Source organism: Sinocyclocheilus rhinocerous, unplaced genomic scaffold (genome assembly GCF_001515625.1).
Source record: "Sinocyclocheilus rhinocerous isolate Xijiao unplaced genomic scaffold, SAMN03320098_v1.1 scaffold1488, whole genome shotgun sequence".
NCBI classification, from domain to species: domain Eukaryota; kingdom Metazoa; phylum Chordata; class Actinopteri; order Cypriniformes; family Cyprinidae; genus Sinocyclocheilus; species Sinocyclocheilus rhinocerous.
This window is the reverse complement of record NW_015633542.1, coordinates 1,204,659-1,227,697: the sequence shown is the minus strand read 5'-3', so window position 1 is coordinate 1,227,697 and position 23,039 is coordinate 1,204,659. Positions and strand designations below refer to the sequence as shown.

Here is a 23,039-nt window from a genome sequence, read left to right as displayed (position 1 = left end):
AATAAAGCAACAGCCACTTTAAAACATTTTATTTGAAATGCACATCGATAAATATGTCTTACAAGGTGGATTTGTGATAAAAAACATGATTTGAGAAAATAGGCATTATATATTTATATATATATAAACAACAGTAAAGCACACTGATTTAATGTCGAACATGATCATACTGGTCACCCTTTTGTGTACAAATCATAGATATGAAAAACTAGCGATTTAAATAGATCTCAATGCCAAGACGCCTTCATCTGTGTGATCTTGAGAGAGGATGACGATTTCTCTTCCACGATTGACATCAGAGATTATTTTTATGAACAAGGTCCTTTCTTATAACAGCATTCACTGCAAGGAAAAATACAAACAAAATCATTAGCGGTGTTTACAGGGTTTCTGCCAGTCTTAATTCATCCTGCCACAATTTACGGCTTTAAAAAGGTCTGAAATCAAAGCAGAACGTCTTAAATTCATAAAGTCACGGCATTAAATGTTGCATACACTGCAAAAATATCTTTGTCAGTATTTTTTGTTTTCCAATGCAACTATCTAAAGTCCTTAAATCGAGATACGTTTACATGAGATGCAGAAGGAAAATATATCTTGTTTTTTAAGAAACCAAACAAAATTAAGTGAGTTTATGCGTAAAATGTTTATGCTCAGTGAGGTATGAAAACTTGTGTCCTTTGAATTAGGTCTATTTTTTGAGCCCATTGGCAGATATTTGTGCTTGTTTTAATCCTAAACTCAATTTTGATCAGTTTCACAGAAAACAAGACCGATCTTGTCATTTTGCTGCTAAAGTACATGCATCTCGATTTAAGAATCTTTAGACATTTGCACTGGAAAACGACAAAAATACTGAGGCAGAACATCACTTTTTTTTTTTGTAATGGAGACTGGATGTACGTTGTATTTTCAAACTTTTGCTATTTTTCGTCAATATTGTGTTCCCTAGACATTTAGAAGAAAATACAGTGTTGTCCAGTTTATTTCTGTAAATGTTGTCTGCTTGGTCTTAAATTTACCTTCATAACACCTGCAGAAGCTCTGTGTTTGCTGAAGTGTGCATTACTATTACTATTGCTCAGCATTAATGACAATCAAATCAAAGACTAAGTATTAAACTTCCGTTCCAGACATTACTAACATTGAATGGTGCAGCATCAACAGTGCACTGAGCATCCACTAGCTGGCAGCACAGAGTCTGACCCGCTCACCGCCATCCTCTGATGCTTTATTTGGTTGTGCTTCCTGCTGTTGTGCTGAGACAAGTTAGTGGGCTAAAAATGGAAAGTTTTCAGTCTAAAATTAGATTAGGGGACACGAAGGGTAGCGTTTACAGGTATAATCAGCCTGAAATAGAATCTGGAGCGCGGGTGTGATTCTTTGTAATGCCCACGCAGCCACCGCAAATAAAAACACATCTACATCTGTGGTGTAATGTTATTAAAATATGGCTCACGATATCAACTATACCAGGTCTTACGTGAGTGAAGAGCACGTTTAGTTTATTCTCCAGCGCTTTTGTGATTGAATGCTTTCCTGAGAGATCGATAGTGTGTCCTGTTTGTCCCGGTGTGTGTTTTAGGTCTGTTAGAGCTCAATATTTAACAGGCTCTGGCAGAACTGAAGCACTGACCCATATAGAGCCGCCTGATAAGAGCGGCATACATTAAACTGATCCGACAACTACTGCACACAAACTCAAACACACACACACACACACACATAACTGACATGTGCTGTACGTCTGGTAACCATGTTATCATTTAGTTTTATAGTTTAATATTAACTGATAAATAATAAAGCATATCTAACAATTCAATGAAAATCAAAACTAAAATTTTGTCTAAAAATATACTTTTTCTTAGTCTTGAAGTCAAAAAATGTATATGTAATTACTTTTGTCATCTGTTGCTGTTGTACAAGCAGGAAGTGGCGGTTGGTCGGTGTGGTATTTGTCCCACCCCATCCTCCACTGTGATTGGACGGCTGGGTAAAAAGTAGAACATCACTTTTTTTTTTTGTAATGGAGACTGGATGTACGTTGTATTTTCAAACTTTTGCTATTTTTCGTCAATATTGTGTTCCCTAGACATTTAGAAGAAAATACAGTGTTGTCTTCAGTTTATTTCTGTAAATGTTGTCTGCTTGGTCTTAAATTTACCTTCATAACACCTGCAGAAGCTCTGTGTTTGCTGAAGTGTGCATTACTATTACTATTGCTCAGCATTAATGACAATCAAATCAAAGACTAAGTATTAAACTTCCGTTCCAGACATTACTAACATTGAATGGTGCAGCATCAACAGTGCACTGAGCATCCACTAGCTGGCAGCACAGAGTCTGACCCGCTCACCGCCATCCTCTGATGCTTTATTTGGTTGTGCTTCCTGCTGTTGTGCTGAGACAAGTTAGTGGGCTAAAAATGGAAAGTTTTCAGTCTAAAATTAGATTAGGGGACACGAAGGGTAGCGTTTACAGGTATAATCAGCCTGAAATAGAATCTGGAGCGCGGGTGTGATTCTTTGTAATGCCCACGCAGCCACCGCAAATAAAAACACATCTACATCTGTGGTGTAATGTTATTAAAATATGGCTCACGATATCAACTATACCAGGTCTTACGTGAGTGAAGAGCACGTTTAGTTTATTCTCCAGCGCTTTTGTGATTGAATGCTTTCCTGAGAGATCGATAGTGTGTCCTGTTTGTCCCGGTGTGTGTTTTAGGTCTGTTAGAGCTCAATATTTAACAGGCTCTGGCAGAACTGAAGCACTGACCCATATAGAGCCGCCTGATAAGAGTGGCATACATTAAACACACTGATCCGACAACTACTGCACACAAACTCAAACACACACACACACACACATAACTGACATGTGCTGTACGTCTGGTAACCATGTTATCATTTAGTTTTATAGTTTAATATTAACTGATAAATAATAAAGCATATCTAACAATTCAATGAAAATCAAAACTAAAATTTTGTCTAAAAATATACTTTTTCTTAAGTCTTGAAGTCAAAAAATGTATATGTAATTACTTTTGTCATCTGTTGCTGTTGTACAAGCAGGAAGTGGCGGTTGGTCGGTGTGGTATTTGTCCCACCCCATCCTCCACTGTGATTGGACGGCTGGGTAAAAAGTGACAGTGATGAGCGCTGAGATTTTACCCAAAGTTGAACATTCTTCAACTCCCGGCGCCGAGAAACACTCAGCGCCTCGTCACACTCCTGCCCCTTTAAAAAACGCTGCGTTTTCATTGAAAAAAAATACACTAGCCTCGGGAAAAAAGTAATTGTAACTCCATAAAAAAGTAACTGTAATCTGATTCTGAGCATTTTAGAATGTACATAATATAATCTAATTACAAGTGCATTTTTGGAATCTGATTACGTAATCCAGATTGCATGTAATCAGTTACTACCCAGCTCTGTTAAGCATAACGGTATATATACTGGACGAATGATGAGAGTACAAACCATCATCCAGATAGGCCTGATCCAGGTTCTCCTGCTTGATGGTGACTCTCACAGGACTGACGTTTCTCTGGTGCTGCACTGGCAGGTATGTTTGCTGATGGCTGCGGGCCGGAGGGGATCTCCCTGTGGTTGGGGATGCCCTCGAGCCATACGCCTTCTGATGGGCCGCAGCGGAGCAGAGCTCTGAGACATCGAGGGTGGGAAACAGAGAGGCGGTCGTTTGGATGCTGTTACCTGCTATGGTGTGCTGGTAGGTGTTTGGCACAAATGTAGACACAGAGGTGGCGCTGTGTGAGGCCGCCACGCACGAAGCATGAGCTGGGGAGCCGGCGAAAACTCCTGGCACCATGTGATCCAGCGGGTAGCGGATGGGTGTGTGTTGTGGGGCAGCAGGGTACATGCAGTGAGCACGCTGGTACGACAGGCCGATCGGCATCATGCAACCGTCCGCAAGATGGCAAGAGGGAGGAGAGACGCCCATGATGGGACGGCCAGTACAGTCTAACTGTGCATACTGGTATTCTTCAACCGGCTCCGCTTTAATCTGTGGCACTGGAGAGGAAATCCAAAAACATTACATCAGCTTTAAAACACAAAACGAGTGAATTTGTTTATAAAGTGACTGAAGGTTTCACCTGAGAGGGGCGTGTAGGTGAAGTTTTGAGGCTGGCTGCATTTCTTCTTCCCATTCAGCACGTGAAATTTGACTTTGACTGGGTGGTAGATGTTGGGGTCTTGATACGGAGGGATTTCCAAGAACAGCAGGTTCTGACAGGAACACAGCTTACATTAAACTTTTGAACAGCTTTATTGAAGGCTATGTATTTCTTTGCTCTCCAAACAGTCTGAAGTACTTACAGACGTGCATTTGTCTCTGTAAACTTTCGCCTCAGCCTCCCATATCTGCAAGTCAACTAAAACAATGAAACAGTCATTTGAATGCTGGAAAAAAGCATGCATGGGTACGTACCATAAATAATATTTCAAACAAAAGATGATCTATTATATTCTTAATGAATAACAGCATATTGTAATGATTTCTAAAAGGATCATGTGACTGGAGTAATGATGCTGAAAATTCAGCTTTGATCACAGCAATAAATTACATTTGACAATATATTCAAATAGAAAACAGTAATTTAAAATTGTAATAATAGTTCACAATATTACTGTTTTTACTGTATTTTTGATCAAATACAAACATTAAAAAATCCTACTGACCCAAACTTTTGAAAGGTAGGGTACTTTATTTAAACTTAGAACTAATTTACATCCGCTCACAAACACGCCCATGTGCATTGTCACTATTTAATGTTGAAAGCCACAACAAATATCTGGTCTGTGACTTCTACATGAGCAAAGAGAGAAAGTTTCATGCATAGTGGATGAAACTCCCACTCTCCTGCTGTGTTACTGCTGCTCTGCAACCATCAGAGTACAGGAAAGAGACTCTGTGCTTGTAGATGCTATCTGTGCAGAGCACAACCACATCCTCTCGCACCGCACTGCACACCTAAATGGAAAGTGCAGCTAAAACTTTGCCTGCGTCAGAAAGTGTAGGCTGTTTCTATAGCATGTCAGTGTGAGTCACGGCTGATATATGCTATTGTCTTCAAGTTTCACTCAACCTCTGCTGGACACTGCCATTCAAAATATTCTTGAGGTTTTGGATTATTTCTGGTGCTTCCACAAATAATTTAATTTAATAATTGGTTTTGCATCTGCCACTTTAATTTCATTTCATTTGTAACTCTATTTTATTTTCATGCTCCACTTCCACATATATTTGAATGTTTATGTACATACACCATGTACTGTAAAGCACTTTGCAAACATTGTTTTTAAAAATGCTACATCAGTAAAGTTAAACTTTTTAATAATCTTGTCTTTATGTAGACTATCAAATAATACGTCATTATTCAATGTGCATGCATAATAATTATAAAGTAATGAGTAAATTATTAAAAGTAGTTTTAGCAATTAAGACACGACAACTCCCCAAAAGTATTTAATTTCAACTACCAATAAATGGGTGTTTGGTATAGAATGAATGTCTTGACGTTATGCATAGCACGTAGGTGTTGGTACTGAGGTTTCTGATGTCTTTAAACACTGACAGACAAACTGGCGGCTATGTAGATGTGTGTGTGTTTATGCAAGCTTTGCAAGGCTTATCTCTTTTTTTCACTCGTGTTGTTGCAAAGGTTGGCCAAACCATACTGCAGTCTACCATGCAACCCAGAGCCTCACGGCTCCAGTCTGAACCATCATTTTTCAGCATATGCAAACCATATCAATACATCTTTAAACAAATAGTATGCTAATTTTCTCCACAGATGGCTGATAGTGTCTGGAGAAGTCAAATATTAAAAGAGTTATATGTCGATGGTTGGAGCTGTTAACACGCTGCAGCACAAAATCAGAAGCTGAAGATCTACTTTCACATTTCGTCAGCTTTTTTGAGAGTTATTCATCCATGTAAAGTGGGATTAACATCTCTCTAACTGAATTTACACCATAACCGGTTAGTTTTCCCTGAAACTGTAGACATAACATTGAAGGTTGTGTCACATCAGAGATACAGAGGGACTCCAAAAAGAATTGGATACTTATTGCATTAGATAATAAAAGATAAAATCAAACGCCAATAATTCTAGTTTACCATCTGATGCAATGACATTCAGACATTTTTAAGTGTGTCCGAATAATTTTTGGAGCGACTGACGACCTCTCTGCTCTCTAGACACCCACATTAGCCACTGAAATACACATTGGTTTACCATTACACTTATGATCAAAACAAGTGTGACCGAACCCCTCACTGCAGAGTTTTACTCACCATGTGTTTTCTCAAAGAAGATCACTTTGGACTCTGATGTGAAGTTCTGGCCCCTAAGGATCATCTGTGGTGCACCCAGAACCGAACAGTGGTCCACGTCCTGACGCTCTACTGCTGGCTGCTCATGAGTGGACCTTTGAGCTGTAACAGAACCCAAGGCATTCATGCATGTAATATAGAAAATATGACATTTGACCATTCTGATATCATCAGCATCATGACTGTGCATGATTGGCTGTATAACAAGTGCACATTCTGCATGTGGCAGTTATAAAACCTACAGATTTTTTTGTAAATATTAAATACTATAAAATATTATAATAAAATATAAATGTAAAGTATAAATAAAAGTGTAAAATATAAATACAAATAATAAAAAATATTTAAATTATAATAATATAAATGTTATAATGGGTTAACCACTGGTCAGTAACTTTTCACAGAATTTTATACATGCAATAAATGTAACATTAAAATGTATGCTTAAAATAGTGAGTTTGAAATGAAAAGTTTCAATGCATACAGCATTCAATAGATTGCGAGGACACTTGGAGAGAGATCCACTGGCCCCCGGGTTGAGGAACGTGGACACGGAAGACCAATCTCACTCGTGTGTTTTTCCGTCCCACATCCGTCTCTCCTTTCTTCAGCTCAATGTCGGCATTTCTTAGTTTCAGGATACCAGCGCAGTCAACTCTAAAAATGTGAACAAACATTTAGCAGGTAAATCGCTGTTTTAAAAAAAAAAAATCACATTCTGCTCCTGTTTCATCAATTCTGGGCTTCTTTCTTTATATTCTAAAAACGAAAACTATATACTACCCATCTAACTGAGACATAATTTGGGCAAGTTGTCACTTTTTTTGCAGAATATTTCTCCAGGTTTATTATTGAAAGTCCAACAGCAGGGAACGTTTTTACACTATATGGGGTAAGTTGTCACATAGAAAACCTGCCATACAAATGCATGTTATATAAGCTATTTTATGGCTTCAGCTACATTTAAACAATTATATAATAAAAAACTTCATAATGCAAATTCATGATGCAAAAAAAAAAAAAAAGTAAAAACTATTGTTTTGCCAAAAGAAATGTTAAATAATAAATTAGTTTGGAAGATTACATTTACACAAATGATCCAAATTTACAAGAGTAGAGAACTAGGCACTTAAAACCACTGCTGGATTTGTGCAATTGTAAATTTGACTCAAAACCTCATAGCTACTGAGATTCTGCGCTTGAGACAACTTCCCCGTGTGACAACTTGCCCCAGTCATCTTTATGTATATCATTATTTTCTTACACAGCTCTCATGCTCTCCTTGGGTTCCAGTGGCACTTCTAGGATCTTGGTTCCGTTCAGCATTCGTTCCTGACTGCTGGTGGTGACGGTCTTGCCGGTGATGCGGTGGACCTGGTAGAAGGCGTGAGGTCTGAGGTTCCTGTCGTCAGCCGTGCCGATAAAGACCTGTAGAGCCAGCGGCTCCGTCCCGGTGTACCCTCGCAACTGAGACAGTTTGTAAACCACAGTTTATATCTGCACATGCTTCACACAATGCCAACAATCAAAGGGTGAACTAGCATTTGAAGATAAACTATAAATAAAAATGTGTGATTGTGGTTGCATTACAAAAAGTGCCTTTATTTGTGTCTCAATGCAAGTGTTTGCTCAGTGTCTTTGGTGATTTTTAGTGCATGTATGAAGTCATTTATCTTCATTTTCGACAGATATGATGCTGATACTCTGCGTGAGATAGGCATACTAGCTGAGTGAAAGGTTTAGTCAGCGTAGATGATATGACATATTGTCTCAGCGATAGCAACGACAAAAACACGAATCCTCATTTCCCTAAATGTGGACACAGCACTTTGAGCCGTAACAGGGAAATAACATCACCACAATCATTGCATTATCTCTCTATCTCCCCCTTGTTTCTATTATCAAGCTCTTCACTGACAGCCGTCTCAGTTTCGTCGACACACTTTCAATCGCTCTCACAAACATTCGTGCACATTTTCACATGCAGCGATTCTCGAGAATTGTTATATTCGCTCCCCACGCATCCTTACAAAACCAACCTTTCCGGCCTCCCACGGCTTTGGCTTTTCTTCTAAATACACAGTGTTGCCCTCAATTTACCTGAACGACAGGATGGCCTCCGGCAGATGCTTTGACGGCCCCTCGGCTGCCCTCTGTCTCGTAGTGGGCCCGGTGGTGTTGTCTGGGTTGAACCTCTATCCTGAGCTCATACTGCTCAGTGCTGCTGGGAAGAGGCCAGTCCAGCGCAGGCAAGGCAGCCACTGGCATACTAAGAGATGAGCTACTGTTTAGTCACAATAACCATCACATATCACTTATTTTGTAACTTAATAATAGGCAGGTTCTGGGAATAAAAATCCATAGGGGCCACGACTAGATGTGCACACATTTTAATCTGATGCATAACGATACTATTCTGCTTCACTCTGAGAATCTGGCATTTTTATTGCTCAAATCTTGCTCTTTCATAGCTCAGGAGACTTTATGTAAGCATTCATTTCGTCTCAGATGTTTCTCCTAAACTATATTAGAAGAAATAAAAATAGACATGTTGAGAAACTAGCGGAGTACAAATCTATAAAAATAGCAGCTTAGATCAATTAATATTTGATGAGTTCACTTTTGAAATCTTGGTACTGCAATTTGAGACATTTATGAGATTGTAAAAGAGACACATGTAAGATCGAGGCCTCTTGACAGGGGAAAAATTAGAGAAGTCTATAAAGAATCACGTCACTGCCAGGAGAAATTACAGATGTACTGAGATGTTCTCTCGTGGGTTGTGGTGCTGGTTATCATTAGTTGCTTGAGTTTTTCTTCATTTGTACACTCGTAGCAATTTTCGGGTTCCCCAAAGAACCTTTCAATGAACATTTGTTAAAAGAACCATTATTTTACTTAGTATAAAGAACAGTTGAATAATCTAAAGAACCTTTTTCTACTATAACGAACCTTTTGTGCAATGGAATGTTTCCTATATTAAGGTTCTTCATGGAACCACTGATACCAATAAAGAACCTTTATTTTTACGAGTGTAAGTGGATAAAGGCTGTTAAACGAACAAATGTAAGGCTGTTGCTTTGTCACTGGACTGATTAATTTATCGATTATATCATACCTACAAACCCCTGGAAGAGCCTGACTGGACCAGTTGGCAGGCATGAAATAGCAAGATTCCATAGTGAATTCTTTTTTCACTTCCGTCATAGTTGGGAACAGGCCCGCCTGGCTTTCCGTGTAGACAGAATACTCTAGATTAGGTCGGACAATCTTAGTAGGGACTGGTTTAGTCAAGCTGTTGCAGAAGCTGTTCATGGAATCCTCCAAGTTTGCCAGGGGATAGAACTCGGCGGGCTCGTCTCGGCCAAAACGGGGGCTTTGAGATCTCTGTGTCTCGTATTCGGCGTAAGTGCGCTTCCCCTGCGGAGAAGACGAGCGGGAACGTGGAGAGGTGGGACGGCGGTCCAGGACGGTGTCTTCTGTGATGCTGGTGCGCGGGGACGTGTTGGGAGACCCCGACGCTTGGATGGCCTGCATCATCGGGCAAAGGACGGCTTCGGTCAATCCGGCTAGCGTTCCTTCACCAACACCGGGAGAGATACAGGGGGAGTATGTTCCAGGAGAATAGCCATCCGAATGCCAGCTAGTAGAGACCGGGAGAGATGCAGGGGGAGTATGTTCCAGGAGAATAGCCATCCGAATGCCAGCTAGTAGAGGACGTGCTACTAGCCGGACTGAGGCATTGGCTCTCCCTGTAAGGGATGTCGAGCATGGGCCGACTGATGTTCACAGGGTTGGTGTGGACATGGTCATGCTGGTACAGGTCAGGGCAGGTGATCTCAATTCTGGGGCCGTTGCCTTGGAGCGCTCCAGCGTGGCTGGCAAGCAAGGAGGAGTGCCCGAAAGAGTGTCTGAGATCGGATTGCCCGTAGGTGAGAAGCTCATCGGTGGGGAGATGGTAGGAAAGCTGGGACACAGACTCCTCATCGTACAGAGACTGGTCTTGATGTGCGATTGGGGAAGTCTGATTTGTACCGTGGCTGGAGGGGATGCCAGCGTCGTCAACTAAGGGAAACAAATGGGAAAACACATTAATAACCATCTCACCACCTTTTCGCTGTGTATATTTAGTACTATAAACAACCAGATGTTTAAAGAAAATTCTGAATGTTTCCTGTAAATAAGTAGGCTCCAATATTAGAGAACTAAATGGTTACCTGCAGTGAAAGTTTCCACTACACCTTTGGTTTCACATAATGTGTGTAACCTACTTTTAAACCCAAGCAACGCATCAAAACAGTACCATGGTGATACCATGATAATACAAATAAAATAGTAATAGCATTTTTATTCTTTGAATTAGCATGCACATACCATAGTACATAGTAATAATGCAGTACCACTGTGTGATAAAGTATCATTACTGTATCATAGTTCTCTTTTTGATTAATACTTTGACAATTATTTATTTTTGTATGTAATTAAAAACATGGTAAATTATAAGAGGACAGGGGAAAAAACACTTGTTATTGGAGGAAAGCATGTCAAAAGTTCTAAAATTATTATTAATAATTAGTGATACCCACTGACCTTGGTCATCTGGAGGGAAGTCATTACCAGGTTGGTTGTACAAGAAAAGTAATGGAAAGTCTAGTTCTTCTTGACCGTCGATATTTTCGTATAAATTACTCATTGGATAAGTTTTCAAGCCAACGTTCCCTCGATAAAATCTATTTGAAAAGGCAAAAAGGAACGAAAAAGTTGCAATTATTCGATCTCAGGAGAATTTTCCGCGAAATAAAAACCGTTAGTTGAGTTTCTAAGGCAACGGAACGAAGTGTCTCTACCGAGGGTTCGGTCGCGTGTGAGAGCGCGGGAGATGCTGAGCGGCTTCCTGTTTGAAAAGAAACTCCCTCACAAACCTCTGCGTGTCAAACAAGAATAGCCTACAACAAACGTGCATTAGGTTATTTTGTCAGAAAGTAACAGAAACTGGTTTTCGGTGCTGCAGAACACACTAATAGTGAGATTCGTGTAAATCGGTTAATTTTAACACGTAGAGCACGTAATAAAGCAAAACGTGCACTGACTCGAGGTTTATGCTTTCATTGTGCTGCTTGTTTACAGTATCGTTCATAATAATGTTTTAGGCCTTTATGGTTTCAGTTTCTCTTATGAGAAACTGTCTATTGGAATAAATCAATTACGTTATGTTTTCTCTCAAACTCTTAAAGAAGCCGCGGATGTTTTTTTTAGAATGACAGACAGGTGCAAATGATGCGAGTCTCTCTGTTTTTACAGTGATTCCTGCCGTTTGCACCTGTCCATCCTCATGTCACCTTATAAGGGTCGGTGTTCTTTAGCAACAACAATGGCGCCATCTGCTGGACTGACCTTTGAAAGCGTCTCTTTAATCAAAATAAGCACTTGACATGACATTAATTAAAAAATCAATTTGCAAAGCTATATATACATATAATTATATATAAATATATATAATTTGTGAAATTTCAGAGTGAAAATTATCTATTTGTGTGTATAAACTTGCAATTGCAAAAACAAGCAATTCTGAGTGAAAGTTGTGTATATACACACTGTAAAAAATAATTTGTTGAGTCAACTTAAAAAAAAACTTTGTTACCCCACTGCCTTAAAATTTTTTATCTAAATTTTTTTTGGTGTGATGCAGACGTTTAAACATGCGTTTTTCAGTTGAATCAACAGTTATACTAGTTCATTCAACTTTCAGCTTAGTTGAGGGTCAATAATTCTATTTGTCTGGACAATTTATAAAAAAATTTGTTATGTCTACAAAAAAAAAAAAGTTGAAATGGCACATTTAAAAAAAAATTTCATTTAATTATCATTTATAATATTATAATTATTTTTTACAGTATATATATATATATACATATATATATATATATTACACTCAGAATTGCAAAGTTTATACACACTGATATGAAATAATTTTCACTCAGAAATTTCACAAATAAATGCCAAGTAACATTGAATTAAACATTCAATTATGCACGGCAAAGACTAAAATTTTCTAACCTCCAAGAATCTGTGTTTTAATGCCAAATTAACCTATATAATACATAACCTATAATTAGTGATGCGCAATTCGACTACACATTTATATACAGATAAATAAATAAAATGAATGTATTTTAACTGTGGTTTCCTTTTGCTTTAGTTCTTTATATTTGGTTTTTTCCCCTGTTTTATTTAATGTTACACTCCCTCATTCACCCAGAGCTTTTAGAGTCATAACAACATAACTTTTTTCAGATTCACTGTATTATTTCCTTGCATCCCTGCCATGACCCCATCTTTCTCCTCTTTATTTCACAGCTGCATGCTTCCAGGGTCACTGTCAGTGCTGTTACCATTATGCTTTTTATGACAGGTTGTTAATAGTTGTTTTTGCTGTGTCATCCGCCATGTTAACTGATTTCACAGTGCGTTACAGTCGGGGGTGTTACTGGTTCCCAAGTCTAACACCATTGACAAAAGAGCATTCCACACAATGATAAAATAAATGCATTTCTTAAAATGCACTATTTATTATGACCTTGTATAAAACGAGAAAAATGACTAATTATTTAATATGCGCTTGATGAGTTTTTTTATTTATTTTTTCCTGGGGGAAAAATCAATGTCAAAATTATCCTTGCGTGTCTCAAAAACAACCGAATCAACCTCAAAGTAGCCTGTCTATCATCACCGTCTTCGCACTACAGTGCTCACGTGCGTCCGGTAAGAGAAGTCAAACGCGTTAGTTCGGTGAACACCGGTCGGAGCTCGCGCTGGCTCCTGTTGCCACAGCAACCACTGAGGAGAAATCCGTGCAGCTTCTGATGCTGTAGCATTAACGCAATGAGGGGGATGTAGCAGTTGTGGTCGGACAGATGGGACCTCAAGATTGACTGTGACTCACCACAAAGCGACGAGAAAAGGAAAATGTGGCGGTAATAGACGATTGTTATGTTGGATACTGGTTTTCGAGGCGCAATCAAGACCTGAGGGTAAGTGTCATTGGCGATAACTGCGGATTATAAACGTCCACGGCTCATGATATAAACCGTGGTTCTGTGCATTACATTATTAATTTACATCAAAATGTTTATACGCATAATCAACGTTTCAGCGCAACGCATTCGATGGGCATCTGCGACGCCGCGGAACGCGACTTTTTCCGAAGGCAAACGTGTGGCAAATTAGTTTTAATAATTAACTAGATTTATCCGAGCTGTCATTTAATACTAAAACGGCGTATGAGTTGGAAAAGCGACGGCGCGATTGTAAAATCGTCAATAAAACATCGTACGGCTCGCTAATATCGTTATTTATGCGACGAGCCACAACTTGTGTTTGTTTAATGCAAAAACTAGAATCGTTTTCTAATATCAGTACATTTGCTGTTCTTATTTTGCTCTAATGAAATCCACAAGAATCGATGAATATTAAAAAAAATACCTGTTGGATCTAAACCAGCGATCGATTAAAAATAGCTATATTTTTTGTAGCTAAATGATGCAAATTATTGATTGCTGATATTTTAGTAGTTCGATTAGTGTTATGATGAAACAATATCTTACTATAATGTAATTAAAGGCAATTTGCATAGTTCTTCTTGTCATTTATCATTAACCAGCTGGCTCCATGACAAATGCATTGCACGTATCTCTCATAACTCTCAATATTTTATCTGATGGATGCGAAAATTAGTCAAACTCTTTCTGAGAATGAGTCTGCACTCAAAAATGGTTAATAAATAAAATTATTATATGCCTATTTCTTTTATTACAGTATGCACAAATCAGTTGTCAAGAGCTGTTTGAATGATTTGAAGAGTTATTGTATTGAGCACATGATATCCAGCAGTATCAGACTCCTCACTAATGAACTGTGATACAGTCACTGAGAGAACTGAGAGAGGGAGAGAGAGAGAGTCTTAGCATGCTATATAATGTCTTATGCGGAGGATGAATTGTAATTAGCTCACTGAAAAAGCCTTTTGAACGCCATCATTATTAGAGTCTGCCACTTTAAAGAGTCAGTGATAGATGCAAGAAGACAAACATTAAATCTATAATTTATGTTGAAAAGCATCAGAATTGCTCAAAAGGATCCAATTTGTAGCTTTCATGAAAAACATGCGAGAGCGTTCTAAAGATGGAAAGATTCTAAGAAGTGCTTTGCACCTCAACCCCAAATTATACTTATTTATGGCGACAGTGTTCAGCCTTGGCAATGTTCCCGATTGCAAAATGGCATGTCTTGGCCAAACACAGCGGTCACTTTAGGACTTTTAGTTACATTACAATATATCTCTCTATTCCAAATCTGGGCCCACATATAGATGTACCCCTTCTTCCAGAACTCACAAAGGGTCACTGTAAACTAGGCCACTGGTTACCTGTGTGGGTTGGTCTGTTTCATCCCTGCGCTTCAGTGAATAGAATGGCTAACTCGCATGTGAAATCACCACTGAGCTGTCACACTAAATCAGGAACAACAACTACAAAAAAACAAGCACTTTTTTACTGCATGGCCAGAAGTGACAGAAAAATAAGGCTCTGCTCCAAAAAGAAACTGGTTTTAAAAGAGACCTCATGAGTTATTTGTATCTATAACGAAAACCCAAATGGATAAATTGACAGATTTGTTTATGGTTGCGCAATATACGTAATAGCAATTCTTTGTTATTGTTTTCAAAAGCTCTTCTAACATATTGAACAGATCTGAAAATGTATCTGTAATGCTTCTATTGTAGTTTATCTTCATCTCTTACCTTGTTTTGCTGGAGAGTCCGATATCCTTCCGTTCAGTTGTCAAGACAAAGGTACATTTAGTGCTGATGTCCGGACGGCTCTGCTGGGTGCGATGAGTTCCTGTCTGTAATTAAATTACTGGTCAAAATGAATTGACAGGACCTTTATTTATCTGTATTGTGTATTCGGTCTATTTAGTTTTGCACAGAAATCAATCGTAGGTGCATTGCTGGCTGATAAGACACCTCATGCCTGACAAAATGTTGAACTAGGTGCCAAAATTAAGACATTTTTGACACTTTTCACCCTTTCTTAATACACTTCCCAGGTCTTATTTTGCAGTTCACATTATAAAAAATGTAATTAAAATGGTGAAGAATGATAAAAAAAAAAAATTATAATTCTCAATCATAATATGAAACAAGTTTTCGGCTGACATCACCAGGCCACACGGCCAGACAACTATTTCCATTAGTGTTGTAGGTAATGTAGCCTTTCTAGAATCTTTCCAATAGTTAACAGTAATATACAGCTATTTACTGAAATGATAGCAAACAACAATAAATATGAAGAATTGTTACCAGTGATATATGAAGAGATGCTCTTGAGAATGAACTTGACCTTTAGCTTCCATGTCCCAGTCAAAAAGCTTGCTCAAATGTGTGCCAGTGGCATTTCAGGAGGGTTCCTGATGGATAAAAGTCCATTTTTAACTAATTGAATATGAGTTATAGTTGGAAATGCATCACATTACAGAAATACAATAGGTCATAAATGCTATTTGGATTGTAATTCTGCTACTGCTAGTAAATATTGCTGCTTTTTTTGTATTGATGATTTTATGATTTCTCTCATCCTGTCAGTTTTGAATGGTCTTTCGCATTGAGATCTGTCCTTTCCTGCAGAGTTTAGTTTCAGTCCGGATACCCTCCTGTAATTCGCAAGCATCAATTACACATCTAATGTGCATTTTGTGGCACTAGTGCAAAAAAGCTTCCTGTCTAGGAACTGAAAAAGAGAAAAAGAAACATGTCACATTCATTTTATTCCGACCAAACTCACTTGAACGCACACCACATCATAACACGCAAGTAGGAACATCCCAGGAGAACTTTGGTGGGCATGAGGGTGGTCCGTTATCTAAAGGTTACATTAACAGTCATGCTTGTTGCACATTTTAATGCATCTAAAAGGAAACCAATGGGTGTACTCTTGTTCGTTTTAGGCCATAAGTAGTTATTTCTTTTTATTAGTTTTAAAACAGGCTTTATCAGCATATCTAACTGTACTGTGGTTTGTAAACATCGGTTGTCAGCCTGGAACCACTAGTATGACAAATGACTGATCAGTGATCCTTAACATATGCAGTCTAGGGTCTAAATTCTGAGCTTCATTATCATATCCTTTTTTAAATTTTTTATCCCATTTAAACTTAACATGAAGTTGTTATATATATCCTAGAAAGCATACTTAATTCAATTAGCTAAAAATAAAGGTTTATATGTTCAAACTAACACTGAAAGTAAGAAGCATTTCAGAAGGTCTGCATGCTGCTCAAAAGGCTGACATAAACATTGGAGCAGGCAGGTGAACTGGTATTATTTATGTAACCCACAGCACCCGGACACAGATGGTGTTTTCCTGTGAACGCCCCTTGCATCTTTATTTCCGCTTCTCACACAAACACATAGCCTACACACAGACGCAATCGTCCCCTGTGGTTACTGGCACTACAGGTCACCAAAGCAAGAAGACTATACAAACACCAACTGACACTTCATCATCACTATTCAATTTCAATTATTTTAGAAACAGGGCACTTTAGACATCCTGAACAGACAAAGATTTAAGTAAATAGAAATTCATTTTTAATTACAGACCTCAGGATTGAGAGTTTTCGGGTGAATCTCACAAAACATCTTCATTTTACCTAAAATAAGAAATTACATTTTGGATAAAGACAATTAAACCTATTTTAGGACCACTCCGGGCTACACATGCTCAATTTTCTTGCCAATGCTTTTTTAAAGCTAACATGATAAATTCAGATCTAGCCCCTGAATTTCAGCATCACACAAAATGCATTTAAAAATAGCATTCTTAATCTGAATAAAGATCTTTATTTACAAGGCTCTGAAAACTGCAACCATGTCTGCAGCCAAGTATAACGCAGTTAATATATTCAACTGCAACTGCATTGATTACGCAGCTAAATGTAGATGCGCCCTTAGCATGTATTGACTCGCTGTCGTTTAAATGGCAAATAAATTCCGCATGACAGTTGCATTCTTTTAACCTTCGCTCCTCTCGCTTCATGTGGATGCCATGCTTGACCCACTGGCTTTTATTCAACAGACTGTCTGCTGCCATTTACATGACCTAGCTGAGGAACCCTTAGAGACAAGCTGCCATACAATGTCAAAGTCATAATTTCAGGGCATCACTGCGTCCTCGACTGTTGGTCATGTGTGTGTGTGAGTGTGTAACAGTCCTTATCACAGTCATCAAGGTTGGGGGGGGGGGATGCTGTATCCTCTAGCGCCGCACGCATACTATTTATAGACCGGCTTCAAATTCGAACAACCTGCGCTTTGAGACATGGAAAGAGAGATCAGGAAAAACAATGAAATGTTTCATAGTGGGAAATTAAATTTGCATGTTTGCCACTCTCTTGTTAACATCCACTTGCATCACTTTTTTGCCTGTCTGTCAGATCGGAGTGAGTCACGTCCACAGGGAATCAGGAAAAACAGGAGCTAATTACATTTGTAATCAACTTTTTATGGCCTCTGTTGGCCTTCGCTTGAATGGCTTGCCACACCTATGGCTAGCACATCTGAGGATCTCTTTTAGCCACTATTTTAGCCAAGTAATCAATGAAACACATTTTTGCCATATACAAGGATGTAACCAAATACTGGGTTTAAACGTTTAAGAATTTGACATTAAAAAATCAACAATCAGCCACTAACTTGAATATTGGGAGGAACAGCTAGAACTGTTTTTGGCGAGTGGTGTGCATGCTTTCTATCACACACGCCCACCCCTATGTTGACATCTATACACCTGATAGGAAGGGCTTGATGAATGCAAAGGGTTTTTAGCGCTGCTGGCTCAATGACACTAGAAGGGTTTTACTCACAAAAGGTAAGTGTAGATATCAAGCTATTCCCTCTTGCGTTCTTCAGATCTGCTGCAAAGTGTTGACATTTTGCAAACAATTACATTCTTATCGAGATAACACCTCTGTCTCTTCTCTCAGTTTTTGCAGAATGAACAAAGAGCTTCAAGAACTCCGAGGACAATATAAGCATTCATAGTTGAAGGTCATGATCAAGTGTAGCCATTACTAGAAGAAGAATATATCTTGACAGTATTCAGGATGATTCTGCTGACTTTATCTGAATCTGTGATTCTTCCACCTCATTCCAGAATCAGTTATGGATAACAAGGCAAAAACACGCTCTGTGTCCAGACTCTGATTTCAAAGAAACCGGCAGACGCTTGACAGCCCTGCTATGGAATATTTTTGGACCTCTCAACTGACTTGATTTCTTTGTCTCTTCAACCGGCAGACGCTTGACAGCCCTGCTATGGAATATTTTTGGACCTCTCTGGTGTCAACTGACTTGATTTCTTTGTCTCTTCAGTTTTGTCTTTCTCTAAACCATGCTGGAAAAACCCAAGTAAGTTCTGGAACTGAGTGCGGACAGTGAAGGGAGATCCTCATTTAGCATGCACTGAATTTGCATATTGTTGTATTTTAGCATTATCTGCTTGTCATAAATACATTAGGGTGTCATATCATGGACATATGTTAAGCTTTCCGTCAGGACTCAGTTTTGCTTCTGTGGTCTTCTAATCAGCATTATGTGCTGCAAGCTCCTGAAAAGATGAATTTAAGCAGTCCTTGTTGGTGAAAAACAAACACAAAGCAGAAAAACAAGGGCTACCAAGGACGGTGCTCAGGTACTGCTCCTATAGCATACTAAAATTAGCTTAATTTGAACATTTGCACCTGCTTCCTGGCTCTTCCAGTCCTCTCGGCTGTGGCTGCACTCCATCTCTCAGGATGAGCCAGAAGTCTGACTCGGAGACTGAGGGCTCCCAGGCACCAGTGATTTATACAGTGGAGGAACTGGAGTGCAAGATCTGCTACAATCGCTTTGACACCCGAGCCCGCAAGCCCAAGGTGTTGAGCTGCTTGCACCGCGTCTGTGCCAAATGCCTCAAGAAGATGGTAGAGCTGGACTCGTCTCCGAGCATCATCAGCTGCCCCTTCTGTCGCCATGAGACTCACGTCCCCGATGAGGAGATCTGGTTGCTTCAAGATGACAGCAACATACTGGCCATTCTGACTTACCAGGACCGGGCACGTAAGAGCCGCACCACACCCAGCGGCGAGGTCCTTTTGACGCCCAACAGCCTGAGCGGAGGCGAGCAGGCCCACAGCTCCTCCGATTGCCTCGTCATCACAATCATGGAAGTCCCTGGAGAGTCGCAGTCCTCTGACTCTATGAGCATGTTGAACATGGTGCGCTTGTATCGGCCGGCCAGCCTGGACTCCTTGCCTTGCCACCTGCCCGTGCAGAAGTGCCGGGCGTGGACGTCTCATTCGGTTCCTCGCTTTTTGATGGGTTTCCTCTGCCTGGTCTACTTCAGCTCGCTGCCACTGGGGATCTACTTACTGATGATCCAGCAGCTCACGATGGGAGTGATCTTGGTCAGCCTGGTGCCCTCCACCCTGGTCCTTTGCATGTTCTACGGCTTCTGCCAATGTCTGTGCCATGAGATCATGGAGGCCATTGCCACATAACACACCACGGTTGGTCTTTGGGCTGATCTTTGGACTAGCAAGACCTGTGAAAGAACAAAAGCCAAATGACTGATGCATATCTGCTAATCCCAGACACCCAATTTTTTCCATCGCACCAGATTATACCAGCATCTACTCCTTGTAACTCACCTCACATTGTATGCAGGGCCAACTATACTTGACTTTAGCAGTTAAAGCTTGATTACCAATGCAAGCTGGAGGTATTGATTTTGGACTGCATCAGATCGCTGTGGTTTTGTATCGTGTCTAGCTCACCCAATGGGTCTTCAACAACTGTGATATAAATAACATGCAACATGCAGAGAATGAAGTCTGTCCACTTTAATATGGAAACCACAGGATGTGTTCAACAATGCTAAATGAATTTGTTCACTTTCCATTATCTTATAAATATCTGTAGTATAATTTCAATCATTGTCTCAATGTTCTCGTTGAAGTTTCTAGTTGCCTTTGTAAGGCATATCAGTGGCCAAGCTGTAATGTATATGTAAAATAAGTGAATTTGTGTTTGTCATTGCTATGAGAATGAACAAATACTTTAAAGCCACCTGTTAGATAATCAATAAAGATCCTTCCATATCTAACAGAACTCTAGATTAAACAATGAAGTACACTTACCATACTTGAACACTGCTTGAGTATCGTTCTAGACAAGGACAATGACAAAAAGATGCATTGGATTTTCATTGCAATTGGCATCCTAAAATGAATCTAGTAATTGATGAACCTTACTTTATATAAAAGGAATACTCCTCCTATATCACAATTTTGAGTGTGAAGCAGATTATAATTATGACTGAGGAATTATGTCAGTGCCTATTACAGCTTTGCTGTTTTGCTAACTGAATGAGTTAATATTATTGGTGTTGCTCAGGAGACTTGACCCATGGGAGCATACGTGTTGCATCAAGCGACACACAGCTTTCAAACAGGCCCAAGTAACCACAAGTGAGTCAATAATGGATCCACGTCTGTTCCTCCACAATACCATACCCCTCTCCCTGTGGACAATTAACTTCACATAAACCACTGTGCACAGCACACACACACTCCCACAAGCACACATATATACAGATAACCGCACATAGAAATTCATTATGCATGGATCTCTTGATCGAAAACCTTGTCCTCCCAACACTGCATGTGTTTCTGAGAAAGAAAGAACTTTGACATAATGATCTACAGCGCAAGGTATTCTGGGAGCATGAACTGCAAGGTTTGGGCCTAATTTTAACAAGTGTCCCTGAAGACCGGCCTCTATAAAAGCTTTGGAAAAAAGAACATAGGTGAGCGTACAAATACAAGGAGGTTGGCAGAAGTGTCTCAAACAGATGTAATCACGCTGAGAAGCAGGAATGTCAAAACAACTTGCAAGTTTCCGAAGACTATGAAATCATACGGATATCTTTGAGGCTCAGTTTCCAGTAAGTGGCTTTTCTCTTTTATAAAATGTTTGGCATACAAATGCATATAGCATTTGAATTGAACATTATCACTTCAAAATGATATCAGAAATAAGGTAAAATAAGAATACATGTTGCAAAGTGGTGCAACGGTTCTTTAAAGAGAACTAAAAAGAAACCAGGCTAATAAAGGCGGCAAATAATTTCTTTAAGCAAAATAAATGGTTATGGCCTATTCATTTAATTGGGATTAGATTGAGAAAAAAAAAGAACTACAAGTTTGATGTATTTAAAAACTTTATACATCCAGTGAAGTCCAAAACTACACCATACATAATTTCAAATATTTTAGTTCAGAATGGGCCAGACCAATTTTGATATTGAGATCAACAATAACTCTTACATTTTCTGCATATCTTTGAGGCTCAGTTTCCAGTAAGTGGCTTTTCACTTCTATAAAATGTTTGGCATACAAATGCATATAGCATTTGAATTGAACATTATCACTTCAAAATGATATCAGAAATAAGGTAAAATAAGAATACATGTTGCAAAGTGGTGCAACGGTTCTTTAAAGAGAACTAAAAAGAAACCAGGCTAATAAAGGCGGCAAATAATTTCTTTAAGCAAAAGAAATGGTTATGGCCTATTCATTTAATTGGGATTAGATTGAGAAGAAAAAAAAAAAGAACTACAAGATTTATGTATTTAAAAACTTCATACATCTAGTGAAGTCCAAAACTACACCATACATAATTTCAAATATTTTAGTTCAGAAAGGGCCAGACCAATTTTGATATTGAGATCAACAATAACTCTTACATTTTCTGCAAAGTTTAGGTCGTTCACCACACGAGTGGTAATGAGTCGCTGGCGGCAGTCAGTGGTGGAAATCCAAACCAGAAAGAGGCAGGTGAATGAATGCGAGCGGGCACAGGCCGCCCTGAGCAAAGTGACAGCCTGCTTCCAGCAAATGGCCACCTCCTTGGGGAGCAACATGGATGGGAGCTTCCTCAGAGAGGAGCTGGAGGAAACCAGGACAGTAGCTCATAAAATATGCTCAGGTAAGACTGGACAAGTAGAAACAAGACAAGCAGGAAGCAGTTTGGTGATGCTAGTGGTGCAGAAATTTTACATTGCCCTTTCAGTATTTTTCTGCACTGCAAAAACTAGAAGCTGGCCATATTCAATTATGCCACATTCAAAGCGTTGATAGTTGACTTGTTCGACTCATGTTTCAGGGCTTCACCGGAGGCTGCTAAGTCTGCTGATAGAAATGGAGCAAGGACAAGAGGACAAAGAACAGGTTGAACGACTTTGGGTGATCTTTTTGTCCAGCTTGGAAAACTTCCAGCAGGACCTAAAGAAGGTCAAAGTCTTGCAAGAGATATTCCCTCTGACCCAGCGCAAAGATCGACAAGCCCTCGTCAACACAGGTTATGTGGGTGGAACTTCGGAAGTAGCAGCTCGGGCAGCCATGGTGCAAACGCCATGGTTATCAGTAGAGGAGACTGCAAGCCCAGACCTGAAGAACCACATAGTGGAGATTGATGTTCTGCTTGAAGAAATGTTTCAAAGAGTTAATGTTCCACTGTGGTCTGTTGAACCCACACAACCAAGCTGGTTAGAAGGCGTTTCTACCCAAGATGGTGGGCAAGA

At 39.4% G+C, this 23,039-nt stretch overlaps 4 protein-coding genes across 4 annotated transcripts in view; 3 read left to right on the top strand and 1 right to left on the bottom strand.

The window, feature by feature from the left end:
• Positions 1–18: 18 nt before the first annotated feature.
• On the bottom strand, positions 19–11,205 carry LOC107744362 (nuclear factor of activated T-cells, cytoplasmic 2-like). Its single transcript, XM_016557963.1, has 11 exons — positions 10,951–11,205; positions 10,053–10,425; positions 9,479–9,973; positions 8,461–8,629; positions 7,625–7,827; positions 6,845–7,017; positions 6,322–6,462; positions 4,341–4,396; positions 4,118–4,250; positions 3,483–4,034; positions 19–342 (listed from the first exon to the last, which is right to left on the bottom strand). The coding sequence occupies exons 1-11, from the start codon at positions 11,051–11,053 to the stop codon at positions 296–298; spliced, it is 2,445 nt and encodes an 814-aa protein (XP_016413449.1). The 5' UTR covers positions 11,054–11,205; the 3' UTR covers positions 19–295.
• A 7,507-nt stretch (positions 11,206–18,712) lies between these two features.
• On the top strand, positions 18,713–20,291 carry LOC107744361 (E3 ubiquitin-protein ligase RNF182-like). The gene has a single exon (XM_016557961.1). The coding sequence runs from the start codon at positions 19,213–19,215 to the stop codon at positions 19,954–19,956; it is 744 nt and encodes a 247-aa protein (XP_016413447.1). The 5' UTR covers positions 18,713–19,212; the 3' UTR covers positions 19,957–20,291.
• Positions 20,292–22,040: 1,749 nt separating this feature from the next.
• zgc:109913 (regulator of G-protein signaling 9-binding protein) overlaps positions 22,041–23,039 on the top strand; it is a 4,003-nt gene continuing 3,004 nt past the window's right edge. The window contains exon 1 of the mRNA XM_016557959.1: positions 22,041–22,220. The gene's annotated coding sequence lies outside the window, so the exon portion shown is untranslated. The remainder of the gene's footprint in view (positions 22,221–23,039) is intronic.
• Positions 22,215–23,039, top strand: part of LOC107744396 (regulator of G-protein signaling 9-binding protein-like) — a 1,863-nt gene continuing 1,038 nt past the window's right edge. Inside the window, exons 1-2 of the mRNA XM_016558023.1 lie at positions 22,215–22,444; positions 22,622–23,029. Coding sequence (XP_016413509.1) covers positions 22,243–22,444; positions 22,622–23,029 — 610 coding nt within the window. The 5' untranslated portion in view covers positions 22,215–22,242. The remainder of the gene's footprint in view (positions 22,445–22,621; positions 23,030–23,039) is intronic.

Excerpts from the sequence above, each read along its gene's own strand:
- LOC107744361 (XM_016557961.1), top strand. The coding sequence starts at position 19,213 with ATGAGCCAGAAGTCTGACTCGGAGACTGAGGGCTCCCAGGCACCAGTG.
- LOC107744362 (XM_016557963.1), bottom strand. The coding sequence starts at position 11,053 with ATGAGTAATTTATACGAAAATATCGACGGTCAAGAAGAACTAGACTTT. Across the intron at positions 9,974-10,052 it reads ACTAGCTGGCATTCGGATGG|ATACTCCCCCTGTATCTCTC; the intron begins CTATTCTCCTGG and ends TTCTCCTGGAAC. Across the intron at positions 7,018-7,624 it reads AAGGAGAGCATGAGAGCTGT|AGTTGACTGCGCTGGTATCC; the intron begins GTAAGAAAATAA and ends TCACATTTTTAG.